Source organism: Vespula vulgaris, chromosome 2 (assembly GCF_905475345.1).
Source record: "Vespula vulgaris chromosome 2, iyVesVulg1.1, whole genome shotgun sequence".
NCBI lineage: Eukaryota > Metazoa > Arthropoda > Insecta > Hymenoptera > Vespidae > Vespula > Vespula vulgaris.
This window is the reverse complement of record NC_066587.1, coordinates 8276936-8297729: the sequence shown is the minus strand read 5'-3', so window position 1 is coordinate 8297729 and position 20794 is coordinate 8276936. Positions and strand designations below refer to the sequence as shown.

At 37.3% G+C, this 20794-nt stretch overlaps 3 protein-coding genes across 8 annotated transcripts; 2 read left to right on the top strand and 1 right to left on the bottom strand.

The window, feature by feature from the left end:
- The first annotated feature begins 3467 nt into the window (after nt 1–3467).
- Nucleotides 3468–4903, top strand: LOC127072631 (protein atonal). The gene has a single exon (XM_051013174.1). The coding sequence runs from the start codon at nt 3510–3512 to the stop codon at nt 4320–4322; it is 813 nt and encodes a 270-aa protein (XP_050869131.1). The 5' UTR covers nt 3468–3509; the 3' UTR covers nt 4323–4903.
- Nucleotides 4904–8362: 3459 nt separating this feature from the next.
- On the bottom strand, nt 8363–19878 carry LOC127061851 (uncharacterized). 6 transcript variants are annotated; one of them, XR_007780970.1, is made up of 17 exons: nt 17961–19871; nt 17586–17746; nt 16290–16586; nt 16061–16211; nt 14568–14789; nt 13975–14458; nt 13666–13901; nt 13423–13596; nt 12773–13346; nt 12550–12629; nt 12388–12479; nt 11966–12251; nt 10619–11818; nt 10177–10537; nt 9833–10077; nt 9671–9746; nt 8363–9582 (listed from the first exon to the last, which is right to left on the bottom strand). XR_007780970.1 is itself a non-coding variant. In XM_050989281.1 (16 exons), the coding sequence occupies exons 1-15, from the start codon at nt 18931–18933 to the stop codon at nt 9681–9683; spliced, it is 5688 nt and encodes a 1895-aa protein (XP_050845238.1). In that variant the 5' UTR covers nt 18934–19871; the 3' UTR covers nt 8363–9582; nt 9671–9680. The 6 variants fall into 6 exon arrangements, 5 of the variants coding, with proteins under 5 accessions (XP_050845238.1, XP_050845241.1, XP_050845237.1 ...); XM_050989281.1 differs by having other exon boundaries at nt 9671–10077; XM_050989284.1 differs by having other exon boundaries at nt 8363–9746.
- Nucleotides 14941–16067, top strand: LOC127061858 (uncharacterized). Its single transcript, XM_050989293.1, has 2 exons — nt 14941–15232; nt 15298–16067. Exons 1-2 carry the CDS (start codon nt 14978–14980, stop codon nt 15952–15954), a joined length of 912 nt encoding a protein of 303 aa, XP_050845250.1. The 5' UTR covers nt 14941–14977; the 3' UTR covers nt 15955–16067.
- Nucleotides 19879–20794: the final 916 nt, after the last annotated feature.

Here is a 20794-nt window from a genome sequence, read left to right as displayed (position 1 = left end):
TCTTCTTTCTTTTTCCTTATTCCTTCTTCTTTCTTCTTCTTCTTTATTTCTTCTTTCTTCTTCCTCTTCTTCGTTTCTTCCTTCTTTTTCATTTCTTCGTTCTTGTTCTTCTTCTTCACTTTTTCTTTCTTCTTCTTCTTCTTCCCATTTTCGATGAAAGATTATTCGAAAACATCGCATAGTAGCACGCTTGTTGATCTTTAACAACGTATAACGATGGCTCCCGCGACGGCGGACCGCACCTCGAAGGACAAAATGAGGAATTTCAAAGCGGAACCGGATAATGCGATAATTGTATTCCAAGAATCAGCGCGGCACGCATTCTCCTTAACAGGCCCTCCACGAGACTCCGTCCTCTTCTTCTTCGGCCGTCTGACACGACGGTAGACACGGCAAGGAAGAAACTATAACTGCCCTGATGAAACGAGAATCGGTTTGTTCTCGTGTCTGACAACATATCTCATCTATTCTGCTATCTTTGATAGCACAAAATTTATTCCTGAAATGCATGACTCGTTAATTCTTGCAAATTAAAGAATAAAGAATTAAATTTGATATAAAATATTTTATATTGTTATTAAAACGATGTTTATGGACTGATGTATTTTATTATCGATGTATGCTAGTTCTTATAAAATTTTTATCGTTGACTAAAGAAACAATCGAGAGCCCTTTTCGATCACGAACTATTGATCTTATTCTCCTTGATTTCTCGTCGGACGTGTTCGTGTGTTTTTAAAATCACGTATTTCAGGGCCATATCGGCATGTTCCTTCTGATGAATTATTGATGAGATGGGTAAATTCGTCAAGCGAAGATCGAAAGCAGAAAGAAGAGGAGAAGAATGAAGGACGAAAGAAAAGTAGAAATAAATGTTAATCTTTGAAATTCCAGGCAGTCCGTTCTGATTTAGAATTTTTCCGCGATGGCCATTACATCTCTATCTGCCGAATGCATATTTATGGAACAGAATGTAGATCTTATAACATATAAATGGTAAAGATTGACTTCGTGGAGGGCCGAGAGTTGGTGCGTCATACGGCGCACTCATAAATTAGCTCTACTTGGCGGCTAACATGTTATTTGCCACCGAGCTCCACAAATGAGTTCACTTTGTATTTAATTACTGGACTCACGCCCAGGGCGTATCACCGTGGCTGGACCCACCTCGTTTCGAGCCGCCTCCGCCAGTATCTTCTCATCCTTTTCTCTTCCAGCATCTTTCCTCTCTCATCTCGTATGGCTTCTTCTTTCCTTTCTTACTTTATATTTCTCCTTGCAATTTTGACCGAAATTTAAGAAAGTACAACTTTTCATTTTGACTATAAGCTTTGTGTAAAATATGTTTTCTTCTTAAATATTTGTTTATTTTATATCTATCACAGATTGTAATATATAAAGATTGTAATATATGATATAAAAAATAGAATTTTTAAAGATGACAAATTTGAAAACATTCACAAACTGAATAAATATGAAATCTATCTTGTTGACTATATCTTGTTATGTAGGTATCGTATATTTTATAAATCCTCCGTTGTACTCTTACAATTTCTAAAAGACTACTTTGGAACATTTGCTGTTTCCAAAAAGATGCTATTCCGATGTACATTTCGGTTCTTATCGTTCTTACATTAGAAAGGTTGCACCGAGGGTCTATGTTGAAAATGTGGATCCTTCCGATGAATTCGACCGAGCTAAATCGACGGCATGTCGGAGAACGGAGCGGGTTGAGCGAATGTTTCGGTTTGGAAGCACGCAGGTAGACGAAAAAGGTGAGTGAAGTTATAGCTGTACGGGGCAAGGGCAAGCGGTGGGACTTACGTCTTTTGGTCCTAATTATTGGTTCCGCCACGATTCTATTTCAAAACGAGATGATATTAAATGAAACCGATCGATTTTCGTATCACGCCTGTCCAAGCAGAAAGATAGATCTCGCGAAGGTTCGCGACGAGATCGATATGAGAGAAGAAACTTTATAAAATCGACCGATTAATTTTTTTTTCTTAAGAAACATCTTTTTACCACCTGTATAGGTTTACTCTTTCCAAGTCGACAAGGAACAAGGAAGAGTTATAAGTTCGCGAAGAAAGGCAAAAAAAACAAAGAACAGTTATCGTGGACAAATCGCATGAGCTTTTTGTAGGAAGCTCGTAGCTGTTGCTTGCGCTCGTTCAGTCGCTCTCGTTGAAGGTGTACGAAAATGTACGAGAGGTTTTTAAGTAGAGGATTATCGTTCCGCTACTTAAGAAGAATTTTAGGACGGCGTTCGGACGATCTCGAAATCCAAGACGGCTGTGTCCCTCGAAGGGGAATGACAGAGAGATCGGGTTGCCTCGAGACCACCTTCGTGCTCGCCGCAAACTTTATCCTACCTGTTTTCGCTAATTGAGCGAGTAAAGATGTAACTGGACCTTACGCCCCTAAGGTATTTGCACCCTTTTTGCAAGATACGATCCTCGTTTCTCTGCTGAGCTCGAGTGCTCGGTGAACGCAAGAGATGGACCTGTGGCTCGGTCCGAACCGTCGCAGCCTGTGAGCACCGAATTCTTCAGAGGCAGATTTTAACCGATTTATGAGCATTCTTTCTTTTTTACGCTACTAGAACTCGTTAAGCAATTATACGGAGATTTTCTATGAAACTAATATTCCTATTCCTTTCATTTTTTAAAATATGCAATTCGTAAGTTATTGTTTTTGTTTTTGGAAATTTAAACCAAAGTCTGATTGTAGTAGTAAAGTTAATCATATATTGAAAGCACTACAATTTCGTAACCTATTAGTAACATCTGCTTTTTATTATTTCATCGATATTAATATTAAATAATTCGAGTTGCTATTTTTTGACGAAAGCAAAGAATTCGATTCGTCTTTATCGAAGTGAGAAAACGATCGATAGACCGTGAGAATTTCACGCGAAGAATTTCATCAGGAGTCACACGATCTATGCAACGAGTAACGAATATCCCGATGGAGATGGCATTCTACACAGAAAAAGAGAAAGAGAGAGAGAGGTAGATAGACTTTCCCAGAGAACGCAAAGCCTACACTGACGATCTCTCTTTCTTTTTCCTCCCTTCTCGTGTAGCCATCGTAGGCGCCGGGCCACCTGTTGCGGTATCCGAATGCGTACAGGGCCTGGTCCGCACTTAAGAGCTTACTAAAAATGTGGTGGGGATGTTGGACGTTCTCCGATTGGTTCGGCGGCACGTGCTCCACAAGGGTGCCTGCTCCTCGAACGCATAAAGTCCCTGGCGCGCTTTCACAAGACTTCAGAATCACCCCGAGGGCCGTCTCGGCGTGTACGCGTTTAAGACTATCGGAAAGCCTTTTGATCTCGCGTATGGTACAATTTTTTCAAGTAGTGTAATAAAAAAAGAAGAACTTCGAACTTTCTGTCTCTCAATTAGATCGAATCAATTATCGAAAGAAGATCTAGGGACAGTGCAAACGATTAAGATCAAAGAGAAGAGGAGCTATCAGTGTGATATCATACTGATTCTCGTACGATGGAACTTCAGGAAATGTTTCGTTACGGCTATATGTTTCCACCACGCGAGGATGAAGTCGGGTCATGTACGTACTTGGAATTACCGAGTTACACGACCTACACCAAAACAAAGTCAGGCTTGCCTCCAGTGAGCACTTTGACTGTACCTCGTTGCGTGATATATGAAAGTAACAGAAGCGACGGTTGGCACACTCCGAGTCCTACGGCGAGTGTACGATCCGTCAGTCCTGCTACGACACTCTCGATTTCTTCAGAACCAGAAACTAATATAATTGGTGGCCCTTCCTATCGTCTTTTGTCTGGAGCAACGGAAGACCAAAGATATACAACCAAGAGAATGGCTAATAGTACTGGTTGTGTCGTGATTGGAAAAACACGATCCTCGCGCTTGGACACCGTAGATCTTGGAGAAGAGTTGGATGTGGATGCTGATGGGGAAGCTGAACACGATAAAGCTCAATCCTGTCGTGGAAGCGTCGTCAGCAATTCTAGTGGTCTTTCGGACAGAACAATGGATGCCGATAGCGAAGACGATGAAGAGACAAGCGACGGTCCTGATTCAGCTGGTAATCCAACTTCTTCTGGACGAGATGCAAGGAGACGAGGCAAATACGTTAGCTCTACGACGGTTAGGAAACGAAGACTAGCTGCCAATGCTAGAGAGAGAAGACGGATGCAGAATCTTAACAAAGCTTTCGACAGGTTAAGAGCTTATCTACCTTCGCTTGGAAATGATAGACAGTTATCCAAATACGAAACTCTTCAAATGGCACAGTCTTATATCACGGCGCTTTACGATCTTTTACAATAACGATCATTTGACATGAGTTGCTTCATCTTGAATCTCTTCTCGAGTCCTTAACAAATTAGGTATAATATAATATCAGTCGAATTAATCGATGTACTTTGTGACAAATGAAAATATCAGTATTATCTTGAACAATAGGGTATCGAACGATAATGAATTGTTTTTAAAAACGAGACCACGCACACAACATTATGCGTCCGACCTTTTTTTACAGATATCAATCATATCCTCTGTACATACTATCACCCACCGATAACTTGTATATTTTGTACGATAGTCTGACTAATTATGCGATAAATAAAATTAATTAAACGTTGTATTATATAGCGTAACATATAATTTATTGTAATTGAGGTAAGTGACAAAGAAGAACAAAGTGATATTTTTGTGAATAAAATTTTTGCAGATAAACTGATTTCATATTTTCTTAAACTTTCCCTTTTCTCTGTTAATAATTTAAGAAAAACATTTCACAGTACGAAATACTGAGTTTTATGAAGAAAATTAATTTCCAACAAATTTACAGATACAAATTAATGAGTTTCAGGAAAGTCAAAGGATGTTCGATGAAGAAGGAACATCATCGTCATCGGTGGTCCGGCCGTCATTCGAAACCAGCGCGACACTTTGGTGCCCGGTTTCATCGCAATTTGAGAACCTGCAGTATTCTCTTCCTACGACGATGACGATGACTCCTTTTTCACTCTCTCTTTCTCTCTCTCTCTCTCTCCCCTTTTTTTCTCTTTCTTTTTCTCTTTCGCTTTTTTCTCCTACTCTCTTTATGTCCTCTCGCAAAAAAGGTCCCTCTTTCTCAAAATATTCAAATTTTCAAAGTAACACTTGTGTTTATCGCATAAATGAATCTACAAAGCTACGTTCTTCTAAAAAGCTTCATCTCGTAACACGATTTTACGTAATTCCGACAAATTATATCAAGCTGATATTCTAGGATCTCTACCTAACAAGATTTAGAATACCTAGGATCTAAGTAAATATTTCATTATTTTGAAAATGCAATCAAATTTGGTTTCTAGTTTATCTCAATAATATCTGACGTCTGATTAATTAATAATCTAATATTAATAGAATTACTTAAGAACTATTTCTCTTGCAATTCGAAATGCATCGGTCAACGATAACGGTATCGATAAAATTTACGGCACTAGGAAGTCTATGAGTATTTTCACACGACAGAAGATATAAATTAAACGAAATGATAGCCCCGTGATTTTGAAAAGCATTCAAAATTACCGTCCAAATGAGTTATATACCATACAAATGAGTTATACACGGGAAGTCGTTCGTATTCTGCTTTTACATGGAACTACCGCTGTTTTTTTCTTCCCTGAAGAAATTTTTAGAATAAGGAGTAAAATTTTATATCTCCGATACAAAAATATCCAATAATTATCTTTGGATCATCGGAATTATACCGTAAATGATTTAGAAATATTTACGAGGCAAGTTTTGATAAGAAATTATAACTAATTTTAGGAAAATCTATACATACTTTCACTGTAAAAGAACAAGTGAATGATCGCAAAAAGATCTTTCGTAGCAAGTCTACACTTGACTTCAAAGGTTGAAACGTGGATTTCCGATAAAGCGGCCTACTCGATGTGGCCGTCAAACATTCGACAGGAATATCGGACCACCCTGCCTAGCAACGATCCCACAGCCGTGAGCTTCAAATTGAACGATCGATCTTACTCCACATGAGAGAAAGAAAGAAAGAAGGAAAAGAGAGAGAGAGAGAGAGAGGGAGAGAGAGAGAAAGGGAGAAAGAGAAAGAGAAAGACATTCTGCGAGTCCTGCGCGAGTTTGTCGCGCGAGAGAATAGCGGCTTGTTGTACGTCCTCGTCGGAAGTCGACTGATTTATATGTGCACCGAATCGGTCGCTTTGTAATACTCGGCCGAACGTATAAGTGGATGCGCATCGTTTCGCTCGTCTCCTCTTTACATTTTTTTTTGTTCATTTTTTTCCTTTATAGATTTGTCTGTTCTTGTTTACTGCGAAACGAAACTTTGTGCGACTCGTAGCTGAAATCGAATGGAAACTGTTTTGAACTAGAAAATTAAAAGATTGAAAAATTTTAAGATCACTATAATCCAATTTTTTCTTGCTTCTATGTGTTCATAACTCGTTTTTACGATTTTCTTTGTGAAGACCATTATGTTTCACGATCTTCGAAAGACTTTTCTTGCCGATAACAGAAAAAAAACTCCTATCGAGTAGAATTAAAAATGCAAGACGGATATCGCGAAGTGAGATCGAAATTTTCGATCGACTTCATCCGATAAAACCAGATACATCCGACGTTCCTAAAGAGGTGAATGAGAAAGAGGAAGAGAGAACACACACACAGGTGCGGTGATGGGGATAGGGATTCGGCCGAATGCGCGCCACCGACAAATTTCAACGGACCGATTATATTTATCGCTTGATCCCGACCACAAGATTACATTATTCCGATGCTTAATGCGTTACGCCTTAATGCGGTCTCCTCCTTCGAGACGAGACGACGTTAGGTATTTGCGGAGAGTTTTGGGCTACTCGTGCAGCGTGCTTAACTTAAACCGCTTCTCAAATAAAGCAATCTCCACGATCAGACAACGATGCGGCGTCGTTTGTCTTCTCGTCCTTCTCACTCCAAACCTTTTCGTCTCTACTCCTTCTTTCTTATTCCCGCTAAACCACCCTCTATCGACGGAAGTATTTTGACATTGGCGATCTGGTCACTTGCTTGGACGAGCAACTACCGTTCTTTTACGCAAAGCGATATTGTGATAAAGCTCATCCTTAAATACATCCTTAAATAATTAATTGTTCGCTGGAAATATTTACATTTTTTCATCTCTGGAACCCTGTCCTTCCTCCACTATTTCTTTTTCTTCTTTATTTTAGTCGAAAAATCTTTCAATGGTGGCAAACAATGCCGCTAAATTTCCCAAGAATACTATAATAAAGTGAAGATGATCGGATATGCTTGACTAAATTTAGAATTATTTCGTTTTTATTTAGAATTATTTAGGTCGTATCAACTACATTCGATAGATTTTTTCAAAAAAGAATATTTGAAAAGCTAGCTTCTCAATTCTCTCGTATTATCAAGTTATATTTGCTTTTCTTTTACGACCTACCATATTTCGCACTTGGCTCGCATATACCCTTTTTCTAAAAAATGTTTACTTTAACATTTAAGTACTAAATACTCCGTTAAATATTTTATTACACTATTATTAGACCAAAAAGTTTGCCAGCTTCCTTGAAAAATAATACACAAAAATATTGTTGTAATTCGCGACACAAAAACTGCCAATTCAACACTCAACGTGAGAATTCGCAATGTCGTTTTTTTCATCTTTTAAGTTCGCGCTTACGCAGTAGGATGATCCTTACAATGGAAAGTCTATTGAACAAAAGAAAAAGCTACTAAAGGAGATCGAAATCAAAATCAGAATTCTTCCGTGTACGCTTCTTTTATGCTTAGTCAATATGACAGCGGTCCCATTTAGTTTTGACTTTCGATGCGTGTTCCCGCGAATACTTCCGGATTATAAAACGCAGGTAGATGCGAGGTCGATCCCAACGAATGCAACCAGAAACACGACCGCCTTTTGTGCAACACCTCCATGATCCCGCGCGTCCGATTCTTTAAGCTCATAAATCGGTAAAAGATCCTGATTTCGATTCCAGGATCTCTCTTTCTCTTTTTCTCATATTTTCTATTTGTTACTTCTTAAGAATACTCTTCTCTTTTCAAAGTTATCCTTCTATTCTTTCAGGATACTAAAACATTCTTTATATTAAGGAAGTCGCTCGATAAATATTGTTTTTCTCTTTGCACAAAGCTGTAAAAATTTCCGGTACGTCGAATCTTTAAGTGAACAAAATAAAAAAAAAAAAAAAAAAGCAGGATCGCAAGATCACCGGCAAAAAGATATAATGCGAGACTACAACTGTTTTATAAGAAAAAAAATATTTGCTTTCTTTTCGAAAGGAGTAATTAAAGAAATTCTTGATAAAAATGAAGTCTTCTGATTATTTAAAATAATTTTTGTGAAATATTTATCCAGTTAAATGTTACATTTAAAAGACATTTAATTAATAATAAACATTTGAATTGTTATTGGAGCCCAAAAAAAGGTCATAACGTACTGAAATAAAATATTTTCCATAGTGTTCAAAACAATTGGGGTTCCGATGTCACGGGAGGATACAATTGGCGTATTATACGCGTGAATAAATCTTAGCATGCTCTGTCGAGTGATTTGTTTACTCATCAGAAAATCGATGAAATTCGCCTTACTAGATCGAAGAACTTATAGAAGAACACATTTGCCTTTGTCTTAGATCGATGTAATTGATTTTCATGGCTCATTCACGTGCAATCATTATACCTTTTCCTATTATACACTATTACTTAGTTACGCATTTAATTTTCTTCCTTCTTCCTTGCTTAGAAAATGGTGGAACGTTAGTGAGACTCGAAAACGCGAGGAAAAAGAATCCAATGATCGAGGAGTAAGGGAAGTCGAATTGGTGGGAAAGTGGGGATTGACGAAGCAAGCCAAGGGTGAGAAGAATGGACGAGAAAGGTACAGAGTGGGGAAGAGGAAGGGGAGAGGGAACACGCGGCAAAGCCGGTTGCGCGCGACACGCGCGTATCTCGCCACTCGAAACTGCCCCAGGGACATTAATCCCATTTAATCGAACACCGGCTCGGAAGGACCGGATCCCTCTTCAGCCGCCATTCTTGTTTACCGCTCGTTGCACCAGCGAGCACTCGAACTCTGCATCGTCCTACGCGTGTGTTTACCCAAGCTAATGATCACTCTCTCTTTCTCTCTCTTTCTGTTTTTTCCTTTCTATTTTTACTCTACTGCTTCGTAAACTCTATTTAGATCGTTCACAATCTCGGACGTGTAATTGTATTGTGCACGCGTTCGTTTTATCGTTTCTCTCATGGATCTTGCATGGAGTTGCATTTTCAATTTCTTTTTATAGTTTTTCTCAAAAGATGATGAATACGAATCCGTCCAGTAACGAAAGGATTACTTATTGATTATTAAATATGGATAAATCAATACTTAAGAAGACATTTTCAACATATCGATATACTTTTAAAATAAAATCTAGAACTACTAAAATATCTCGTGTCATTTATTATTTAAATTCCTCTTCTTTAAGCATCATTAATGTATGAAAATAGTAGATTATGAAGATGAATAGATATACTTAGCTCTTCGTTTCATTCATTTCTGTTTGATAAAATAGTTAATTATAATTTACAGAACACCATCGAATCGTTAAACATCGTCAATCATAAATCTCGATTCCTCTTCTTACCGCTTTAGCCTCACCGACGTTCCTTGCTATTTTCATCCTCTTCTTCGTCCGACTGATCTTCGTTTTCATAGTTTTCCTCGAGATCGGAACGAACGTCAATAAGTAAACTTTGCCGACATAACGTGGAGATCGTACTCATATTTCCATCATCATTGTCCTTACCTCGCATCAATTTTGAAAATCTTAATTTATTGACTATTCTTGCTAAGGGTCCATCAGAATCTCGTCGCTTCGATATCGTTCGTGGTAAGGATTCGCACCCACGATTACTACTAGCAAGTCGACCAAAGGTATCTGGATCGACGTTTATCATTCCTGCGCTAGCAGATTTTACCAAATCAGACTTGGAATTCGAGTTCTGAGAAAGGGTTGGTGATCGTGAAACGGATGACGGTTGAGTCGGACAACTAAAATAAGTTTTACATTTGTTAAAGTAGCAAATGTATGAACGTCGCAATCGGTTCATAACATAATGTCGATTTTTAAATGTATTGTTATCCACTTACTCGACTAAAGGATCCCGATTTGTATTTTCACGATTTACATTTTCGATATTCAAAGTCAAATCTTTGTGATCGTCCATGGAAGGTGGATCGTCCTTTTGATTTGAAGTTACGGGTGTCAAAGGCTCCAGCATGGATTGACATAAGGGACCACCACGACGCGATAGGAAGCCCTCTTTTGCCCGTTGTATTCTCGAGCTCCGTGACTCTGTTGTAGCAATACAACTACCAATCCTGCCGTCCCTTCTCGCCGCCGCATTTGAAAGGATCCGTAATTTGTGTACAAGATCTGAAGGCAATTTATCCTCCGTTATCGTGGAACGTTCTGTTTCATCTTCTTCCTGTATCCCGAAAATTGGTACTTCTAAAGAAATTAAATTTTTAATTAAAAAACTGTAACTATATGTGTAGCATAAATAAAACAATTTAAAATTTATTGAAGTACCAGATAAATGATGCTCCTGTTCAGTCTCTCGAACTATAATTTCTTCGTAACCGTCGTCAATAGGATTTCTATAATCTTTTTTTTGTCCCTCATCTTTCTTCTCTACTACTTTCTTTTCTTCGACATACGCGACTTCTTTATTAATATCTTTATCACGCGTACTTGTACTAATTTCCACCTTTTCGGTACTAATTTTCTTTTCTTCTTTTTCAGTTATTATTTTACTGTTCTGAACAACACGTTCTTCCCCTGAACGTGTACGCTTGTGATATTTTTGAAACCAGAACCTTTCCTCTCCACGTCGTTCAAAAGGAACGTCGTCCTTTGTTTCCGGCTCTTTCGAGGAAGATCGAAGGGCCCATGGAAGAGACAGAGGCGTTCGAGGCACAGTTTCATGCCGCGAAGTTCTGGGCGATGCCGATCTTGATTTACTCTTACTCTTGCTCTTTGGTCTTTCCACTCGATTCAAGGTGGATTCATCGATATCTCTTTCATGAGAAGCACGACGAAAAGGTGAAAATATCATACGTTTGGTCTTTATGAAAACGTTTCGAGAAGTAGATTCTGCTTTCTGTTTCGCTCGTATGCCATTATTCACATTTTGATTTACAACGTGAGAGCCAAGTTCAAGAGGAAGCTTGTTGTTGTCGTTACAAGCTTCATCCAAGTCTGAATGATTATTGGAAGTATTCGAAGGCTCATCCTTTTTCGATCTCGACGAGCTGCTCGCACTGTCGCTGCTCGCTGTAGGCACGACTATCTTCTTTAGAGTTTCTTCGTTGATGATGATTCTTTCGACGCAACGTGCTCCGCGATGCGTCGATACAGTTAATGGCGTCGTTCTAATGGTTGGTTCACGATACTCCAGATTACCATTCTTAAACGGTGTTGAAATCCTCTCAAAGGAACGATATTGTTTCTGCTCTGTCTTTCGGATTGTTTCAATTCCTTTTACGAGTGACAGATTTTTCATCGCAATCTCTTCTTCCTTCGAAATTTCTGTATTTCGAATTTCTTTACTGTTTCCATATTTATTCTCAATAATACTGGAGGAAGAAAAATCGTGAGAGCATCTCATTGCGTTAAAGTCAGCGTATTGACGTAATGGAAATATTTTGTTATCTTTGCAGAACTTTTCTTCAATATCCTTTTCCTCCTTTGAGATTTCACTTGCACCAACATTATTATTCCGAAAGAAATCTTCATTTATAAAAAAAGAGAAATATTTATTATACATATCGTATATTTAATATATACCATTAAATTTATATTAATTGTATACAATAAATAATAAACAATAATGGATTAAGCTCTAAGAATTGATTTATTTTACATTTATATTCCTACCCGACTCAGATTTCAAAGGTACAGTAGAACTTCCTGAAAAGTTTCCTAGATTATCGACAGTGTGATTATCGACAGCTCCAGATTGATGATGATAAGAGAAGCTTAAATTCCTTTCGTTTCTGTTTCCATTGGGGATTTCTTTCTTGCCATCGTTTTTGTCGTCAATGTCATCCTCGTCTCTTTTCAGCTCCTTCCTTTCGCTCCTTTGCTCCTCGTTATCCTCGTACGGCAACTCCTGGTTGTACCGACAGGTCGCTAATTTCGATCGCGTTATGATAAAACTTAGCTTCTCGGAAGATTTTTAAACAAATTTGTTCACTATCATGAGATTCTCGAAAATTTGTCTTATATGTGAAACCGAAGATAAAATTAATCAAAATATTCTTAAAATTAAAATACGTCGTAATATATATAAAATGTACCATTGGTTCTTCCATTTCTCCCATAGTTCTAGTTCCCGTAGTTCTTGTCGGAATATCTTCGGATTTGGACACATTATATACAGGTGTATCTTCTAAAAAAGATATTATAATAACAACACGTATTATATTATTTCTTTATTTTAACGATAAATATATATCTACCAATACATTCATCAGTCATCATCCAAGTTTTGTCTGCATTATCATCGTTATTTCTCCCAAAACGAATACCTCGTACTTCACTGGAATCAAAATATAAAATCTGCGAGAGTGTAAAAGTAATGCCAGTTTCAACAACGTAATAACAATTCCAGTCAAAAGAAGGAATTATTAATGTCGAAATATGTACATTCTCGTATCTATGTCCTTTACGCTTTTCTCTTACCTCTTCAAATTCATGCAATTATATTCTTCCTCGTTACTATCGAATAATTGCTCGTTCTGAGTTAATTCGAAGGAGCGATCAGATGGATACTTGGTTGTTTTATTCCAACCAACAGTCGTCCACGTTTTTTGATCGGAAATATGTTGGTAGCAATGATCTGATCTTCGATGCCGATCTTCTTCAAACTCTGGGTTAGTCTTATCGTATGCTGAAAAATGTGTCTTTTCACCCCAGAATGGAAGCCAGTTGCCTGGAACAGAAGAATTCCGAATGGAAAGATCAGTCCTCAAGTTCCAGTTTCTTGACTCCCAATGTTCTCTGTTCGGATCATCTTCGACTTCCATCAGAATCGCTGGAGATGGTTCGTGACTAGACGTCACCGTACCAAGAGGTACAGCTATACTAGTCGTTTCGCTGGCTGCTACGGAGTAAACTGGAGTCTGATGAGGCTGAACTCTTCTCAAGGGACTAGCCGTTTCTTCGATGACGTCCTCGATATCGACTATCACAGCCTCTGGTTCAAAGTCGTCAATGATCCTATCTACTGAGGTATTTGGCCTTCTCTCTGAGCCTACTATAAGTTTGAAATCATTATTGTAAATTCTTACTACTGTGAATAACGAATATTGCACTTAATGGGGATTATTTACCAAGTGCTGGGGAATCAGCCATAAAATTTGTTCCTTTCAACTTTTCGGTCAAATAGTTCAATGAACATAGACTAGCAGAACGACGAATAAATGGTTGCGTACGTTCGCTAGCTTCGACGACACTTCCGAGCGATTTAGATCTCTTGATACCACCAAGGAAAGCCTCCTCTTCATCTATAATCAGGCAACGAAAGATGCAGAATTAATTTAATGTTCTCTAAAAAAACTAAAATTAACTTCAACCTGCTGTAGTTGCGACGTCAGTTGTCGTTGAATCGTTCACCGTTTCTATAAGAGATGCATAAGCCGGACCTAATAAACGAAATGTTGAAGATCTCGGGGATATGCCACGGAACTTTTCCCAATCATATAATTTCCTGGTAAATTCTTGAGATATACCTTCGAAGCGATAGGAACCAACTGATGTCCGGATTAAGATTTCATTAGCAGATTTAAAATTTTGCGATTTTTCGGTCAAACTAGAAGAAAAAAATTCGTAATTATTCTTAAAGGAATGTTCAAATTTATTAAATGGAAACATTTAACAATTACTTTGATCTTCGTTCAAACCAATCACTATCCTGCTGAGTTTCCTGTTCGATGTTTCCAAAAACTGAGAGAATTCTGTCCAAAGTAAGAAATTCTGTCTCGTCCACAATACCGGAGGTGAAACCTAATCGAGCAGATGGTGGTCTTCTCGATGCCTCACTAAGTCTTCTCCAGGCTTCCATTCTTTTTACAAAATCCTCACACAAGTGAAGTCTGCTATCGCTTCCAATGCTACCGGTACTACCAACGCTTCCACAGCTACGACGAGGACCCATCACTTCCTGAGCTTTCGTTTCCGGTTTTGAAGGATACCGCCAGAGCTGCCAATCCGTTAAGCGTCGTCGATTAACTCGTTGGGATTCTGTGGAAGCACTCGCTCTTCGTCCTTTTTTCGACCGTTTCCACTCTTGAAGTTTCTTCTTGAATTCTGGAGCTAGTCTATCTTCCGCCAAAAGCAAACTTTCGTGAGGACTACTTGGTGTTGTTCCTTAAATAGAAAAAAAAACTTCAAAATTGTATATATATTTAGAGTTTTCAATAAATTGATATAAGTTTAGTGGTAAATTATTTTTTGTTAAACTAGGTAAATACTATACCATTGCTGGGAGTAAATGCATCTCGAGTGCTTCTCGTATTGCCTCCCGTAGATCTCTTTAATCGTTCCCATTCTATTAGTTTTTGATGAAATTCAGCTCCAAGCTTTTCGCGCAATGCTTGATAATCTCGTCGAGTTTCCAGCTGAGTGTTTGAAATTAAGGAGTTCTTAGATAAATCCTCTACACTGCCACTGCAACTACGAGCTCTAGGTGTTTCTGATTCTAAAATATAATATATGTTAAATTGTTTTTAATCGTTACATATAGCATACTTTTATATGTGCATATAATAATATTATTGTACTACTATTATATATTTTGTTATTCATGCCGACGCATGGTCGATAATTAGACATCTGCTGGCGTACACCATTTGTTTTACAAAGTTAACCTGATTATATTATTTTGGCATGCTGCCGTATAAATTCTACGTTTCTACAACAAGTCGAATTTTTAACGATGCATCAAAACTCCCACCGTATTTGTATTACATAAAGTTTATCGGCAAAAGATTAGTTTCTAAGGAAAATAGTACATCGGAGTGTAATATAAAAGATCAATCGAAACCATATGACACATGCAAGCAGAATACAGAAGCTCCCACACAATATCCGAAGAAAACTCTCTTTCATTTCTGTTGTCCAAAACCAAATGCTTTGAGTGAAGTAAGACTAACTTTCTTACACGTACTTAGATACACGTATAGACTTTTATTTCTTTAATCTTTCAGAGCAATATTAAAACAATAGCCTCGGAATGCAATGAGGCGTGCAAACGCATGAAGAACCAAATCGAGAGCATAACTAAGTTTGTTAACGTAGAAAAGCAAACAATCATCGAATCTTTAAAGAAAGAAATAAGTGTGGATAAAACTGATGTAAGTCAATGGGTGAAAAGTATCTCAAACTGTTTGGATCGAAGACTTAAAAAATTGATGCAATTAGATCCTGCTTTCGCGTCCGAAACACGAATAGTAATCCTTCGATTCAAAGATCACGCAAGAAACACGTTTATTGCTTTATATTGTGACTTAATGCCTAGTATCAGACGAATTGAAACGACTTTAGAAGAACTACAAAATGAGACTTCTCAATGTATTGAAAAAGCAACTGCTCTGATTCCTTTATGTTTTTACGACAACTCATCTCCGATCTCTAAAAAGTGTTTTTTGAAAAATACAGAAGAAGCGAGAAAGATTTTAGAGCAAACAATGAAGGAAGCACAAATGAAATTGAACGAAGTGAAAAGACTTCGGAAGAATATTTTGAAATGTCATAAAGAAGCGATAAACGAAGCAACGAACGAACACTCCTCAGAGATGCAAGCATTCTCTAAATATTTAGATGATTGTATAGCTGCGCTTAAAAAAATAAAAAGAAAACAATGACATAATGTGCTATCTTATCAAAATTATTTTGTGGATATATATATAATAAGGCAAAGAATGAAAAACTTGTAATATTTATTAATAAGTGAATGAAAATAAATCTTACCATCCTGAAGAAAGGATTGTCTAGCTATTACTCTCACTGGACTTGGTGGGACACTGAAAGCAGTGTTGGATAGAAAAGCCCGTCTAACTTTGTTCCACTTAGAATCCATTCTCTGAATTTTTGAAGCCGACGATTCCTCCACAATAGATCGCTATAATATTTATGAAGAAATAAAACAATTTTAAAAGAAAATCGTATATCTTTACATTTTCTAATTTGTTTAGTATACCTGTCGTTTAAATTCCGTCAAATTCTGAGCACTTTGACGAGCCTTTACTTGATGCGGTGAACTTTGACCGGAGTCAAGCGTGCTGGAAGGAAGTGGCGAAGTAGATTCCGGCGAAGAAACGTTTCGGAATTCCTCTTCACTAGATGGTATTGTGATAGTTAAAGTCGGTGTCGGCTTTTTAAGTGTAGCTTCTGCATCCTTATCAAAACTCGATGAAGATTTCGAATTAGATATATTGACTTGGGGTTCAGAACTGCTTTCCGTCGTGATTCGAATTAGTGGTTTTTCTTGATTAGTCTATGGAAATCGAAAGAATTAAATTAGAATTTAAACGCGGAAAAATTTAAATATGTCCGATGAATTATTGAAATTTTACTGAAGTGTTGGTAAGGTTGATTACGCATATGCTGAAAATAAATCGTTACTTCTACGTTTCCGTTAGTAACAATAAAATGAATTATAACTTAGCGTTCTCGCGATATTTACATTTGACGCAAGTTTAGAATTAAAATCGTATTTATAAGGTAAATACGATACTTTGGAGATTTGCCAATGATCTTGGAAATGTCCTATGTATCATTAAGAGATACGCGTTTATTCTGCAATGTTCGATAAACAAATTGAACCGTTAACGGCCAAGAGTACGATCGATGTCAGTTCAACATATTCAGAAAATGCGGGCGTACCCCACGCGTGCTTGTCCGATGTATTTTTAAATCGACAAGCGCGTGGACCGATACGTCTCGGAAGAGAAAAATTCTGCGTGCGTGAACCTTTGCAGACTTCACGAAAGTTTATTGGCAAACGCTTGGAATTCTTTGATAAAATGAAAAAGAATTTCTTTATTACCAATATCTGTAAAAGATATTTATATCGGATATTTTTTCAAATATTTATGTGTAATATGTATGTGTAAATCTGATCTGTAAAAATGAATAATTACTTGTTTTCGAATCGATAAAATATTTTGAAAGAGTTAATTAATTTTTCTAAACGCGTTAACAATTTTAAAGACTTTTGGTTATTATCAAAAGGATTTATTCAATTTCAAAGAGCGTACATACATATATTTTCGGAATTCATTGTATATACACGTGCGTATATACACATATAAAATGAATAAACGACGAAACGCGTTGTTAATGACTCACTCCATAAATTCGTCAAGACATTTAACGATGCACCTGCATGAAGCAGACCTTGATCGTTTAGTTCTTCTATATGTGGGTTAAGTGTTATATACACATATGTACACGATATCAAATTCCACACGTAATTTGGCAAAAGATCCTTTACCTCACGTATTTCGCTCGCATTCTGTACAGTGTCGTCATCGATAGTCACGGTAACGTCATCTTCGGGCGATTTATTGCATACGGTAGATTCGTTTCTTTTCGGAATTTCTTTCGCTCGGGATATTCGTCGATCAGTAGAGTCGGATATGTATTTTCGCTGACCTATAAGATAGAACAAATAATATATCTAAAAAAATGACAATTTAAAAGATATTAAAAAAATATTCGAAAGAAATTTTATACTAATTTCTTATCAAAAACAAATTTTTAATTTGAAAAAATCTCAAAGACTTGCGAAATATTTGAGGAAAATTGTTTATCTTTTGAGTCTGTAAATTAAATCGTTCTCATAAAAATACGCTTTTAAAAATCTTACGATCAAATACATCTTCGCTGGAAGAAAAAGCTGAAGAGGGTCGGCCGAGTGGCGTGGAGGGTCCTGAGAGTTCCCCGGTACAGGACCAATTCCCAGATGCAATATCTGGAATTCGAAGATACTTCGTAGTTGGTGTGCTCGGTGTCGTTGATGTTTGTTCGATGTTTGAATCTGTCATATCATTGGGACAGGCTCTCTCCCACTTAAAAGCAGCCTTTACTCTGGTCCATTTAGAGACTTTCGGTACACCAGAATTTTCATTCCTGAAGATCGCCTTCTCTATACCAAGCGCCGAACGGTTACCCAGATTTGGCGATCGTGGTAAAGATTGTTCAGACATGGCAAGCGATCGACTTCTTTGTCTCGAAGAAGACGGTGACCTCGGATTTCGTCTTTGAAATTGGGAATCTCGACTGCTCGATATTATTGCGTCCAATAAAGACTCGGCAAAGCCAGCATCCTCATCTGGTAAATCACTACTTATGTCTTTATTAGCAAAAATTGCTCTCTCCGCACGCAAATCCGCCGTTCTCAATACCTTTAGTCTTTCTAATTCTCTGACACGTTTGAATAGTTTCGAACTACGATCGCGGAGTTCCAGTATCTGCTCCGCCATTTCGTAGATCCTGTCCAGTTGCTCGAAGGATTCCTCCGTATAGATACTCGCCACAGCCATTGTCGATGTCGCTGAATTCCTTGATAAACAATCAGAGTTTCGACTATCGCACGGTGGTGGTGTACGAATACCCGCTAAATAAGCAATGATGTCGTCTTCTTCTTGCGGTGGTTCTACGGATAAATTATGAACGGCTTGTGAGCATCTCGGAGACGTCCAAGGATCGGGTGGTGGACTCGGTAAATTTGTTTCCTCGAATCTTTCCTTGTTCTTATTGATTCTGTTATGCTTTCGCATTCTTTTATCAAATTCTTGAATATTACATTCTTCAACTATGGGTCTACCGTTCTTCGCCATTTTTGCACAAACGACACGATTTCAATTTGTTAAAATATATATGTACACACGTTGAAATCCGAGGTCAGTACCGTCGATCCATGAATCAACAACGACTTTTAGCCAAATCTTCTCCGATTCACAAAGTTTTATCGATTCTTTTAATTATATTTGGCAAAACCGAAGAAACGATCAAGTTCGTGCCAAATGATTACAATCAGTTTAGAATCTGGTTTATTCGGACACTGTTTATGCTTGCAATGTGTGGATGGAACAGTATGAATCTGCGAATCATCACCGACGTCCGAAAGGTGCCTTCGGTGTAGTCTCACCGCCGCCTTTCGACTCTTTCCAATGTTTAATCAACTAGTCGAATTTCAAAGCTGGCTCTTGATGTTGATCGGATCATTTACAAGCTCTTTGTTCCATCCAATTCCTCCTCGTAGGATGTTTATCGCTCATAGTTACGTAAAACAGTCTTTTTGTTATCAAAAATAGTAACGATTTAAATATCCTGAATATCGCATCTTGTCTTAGAAACATAAAAAGATTACAAATATTCACGAATATGTTCGAATGTTATTTTTGAAATTACTCTGATGCACCACGAATCTGCCACGCCTAAAAATGTTTTACTTTTCTTCTTGAGAACTTCTTTTGTAACCAAAATCAAAAATCACGATGGAATCACAACTGATATTAATAAATCTGTCGATTCACTCTCGACATACAAAAAATTTGCAACATGTTGCTTACATATACCTATTGATAATATTAAAAGAGCCTTTATGTGAAAAACAGGATCGAAGGAGATCGCCGTTACGGAGACGCCGACGCCCGTTGATCGCCTTTGTGGCGTCGCGATGTGCGACGAACGAAGACACGGCTTTGCATCGCGTCCCTTCTCTCTCGTGATTATTTTCAGTAGGCAACGTCGTCTCGGCATTCGTATTTACAGCGATGTACAACTTGGAGTGGTAACGTGAATAGGCATGCGCGTTTGATCGACGAAAGGCCCGAAGAAAAAGATGAAGGAGAAGACCTACACGGAAAGGAACGTGTACATGTGTATATATATAGGAATATTTTTAGTACACATTTTATTCTATACCTATATATATAGCAGATATATTATATCTTTAGTAGCATAGTCATGTACGATAGTATAAATATCTATTAAATATATCTATACGAATATGTTTTACACATTCAAAAGTTTGCTGAAAAAGAGAGAGAGGATGTACCCTATTACAGATGTATATCATACTTATATATGCATGATACAAATTTGCATACAAAAACATGTACACAAAAAATGCAATATATATATATATATATATATATATATATATATATATATAATATACGTACGTATTTAGTCATAGGTAAATACTTATATTGTGCTTGCTTCATCTGAAGAAAAAGAGAACAAGCAGAGAAAGAAGGTTTTCTCATCTCTTCCTGTTCCCAGCGAAAATAGATGTTTGGAAGACGTCTACTGGCCCTTCTAAATGAACAACCAAACCTACTTATTTATACGCACCCGGACGTCCATCGCAATCTTACGCGGAAAAGCATTTTACACTCGAAAATATGCACGTTGAGCGAGAAAAATGAAAAGATTAATATGTTGGATATGAGACATAATATCAACCTAATTTTTTAATCTGATTTTTATGCTTTTGGAGCACTTTTTATCATAATTATTCTAGACAATAAGATCGATGAAAAGACTTGAAGAATTTTGTATATATGCATGAATTTTTTAAACATTTCATTTTTAAATTATTTTCGTTCTTGCAATTTTATAATACGTTGAAAGTTTTATAAAGTAATCCTTATTCAATTATTTATATATTAAAGTATTATAATATATAACATA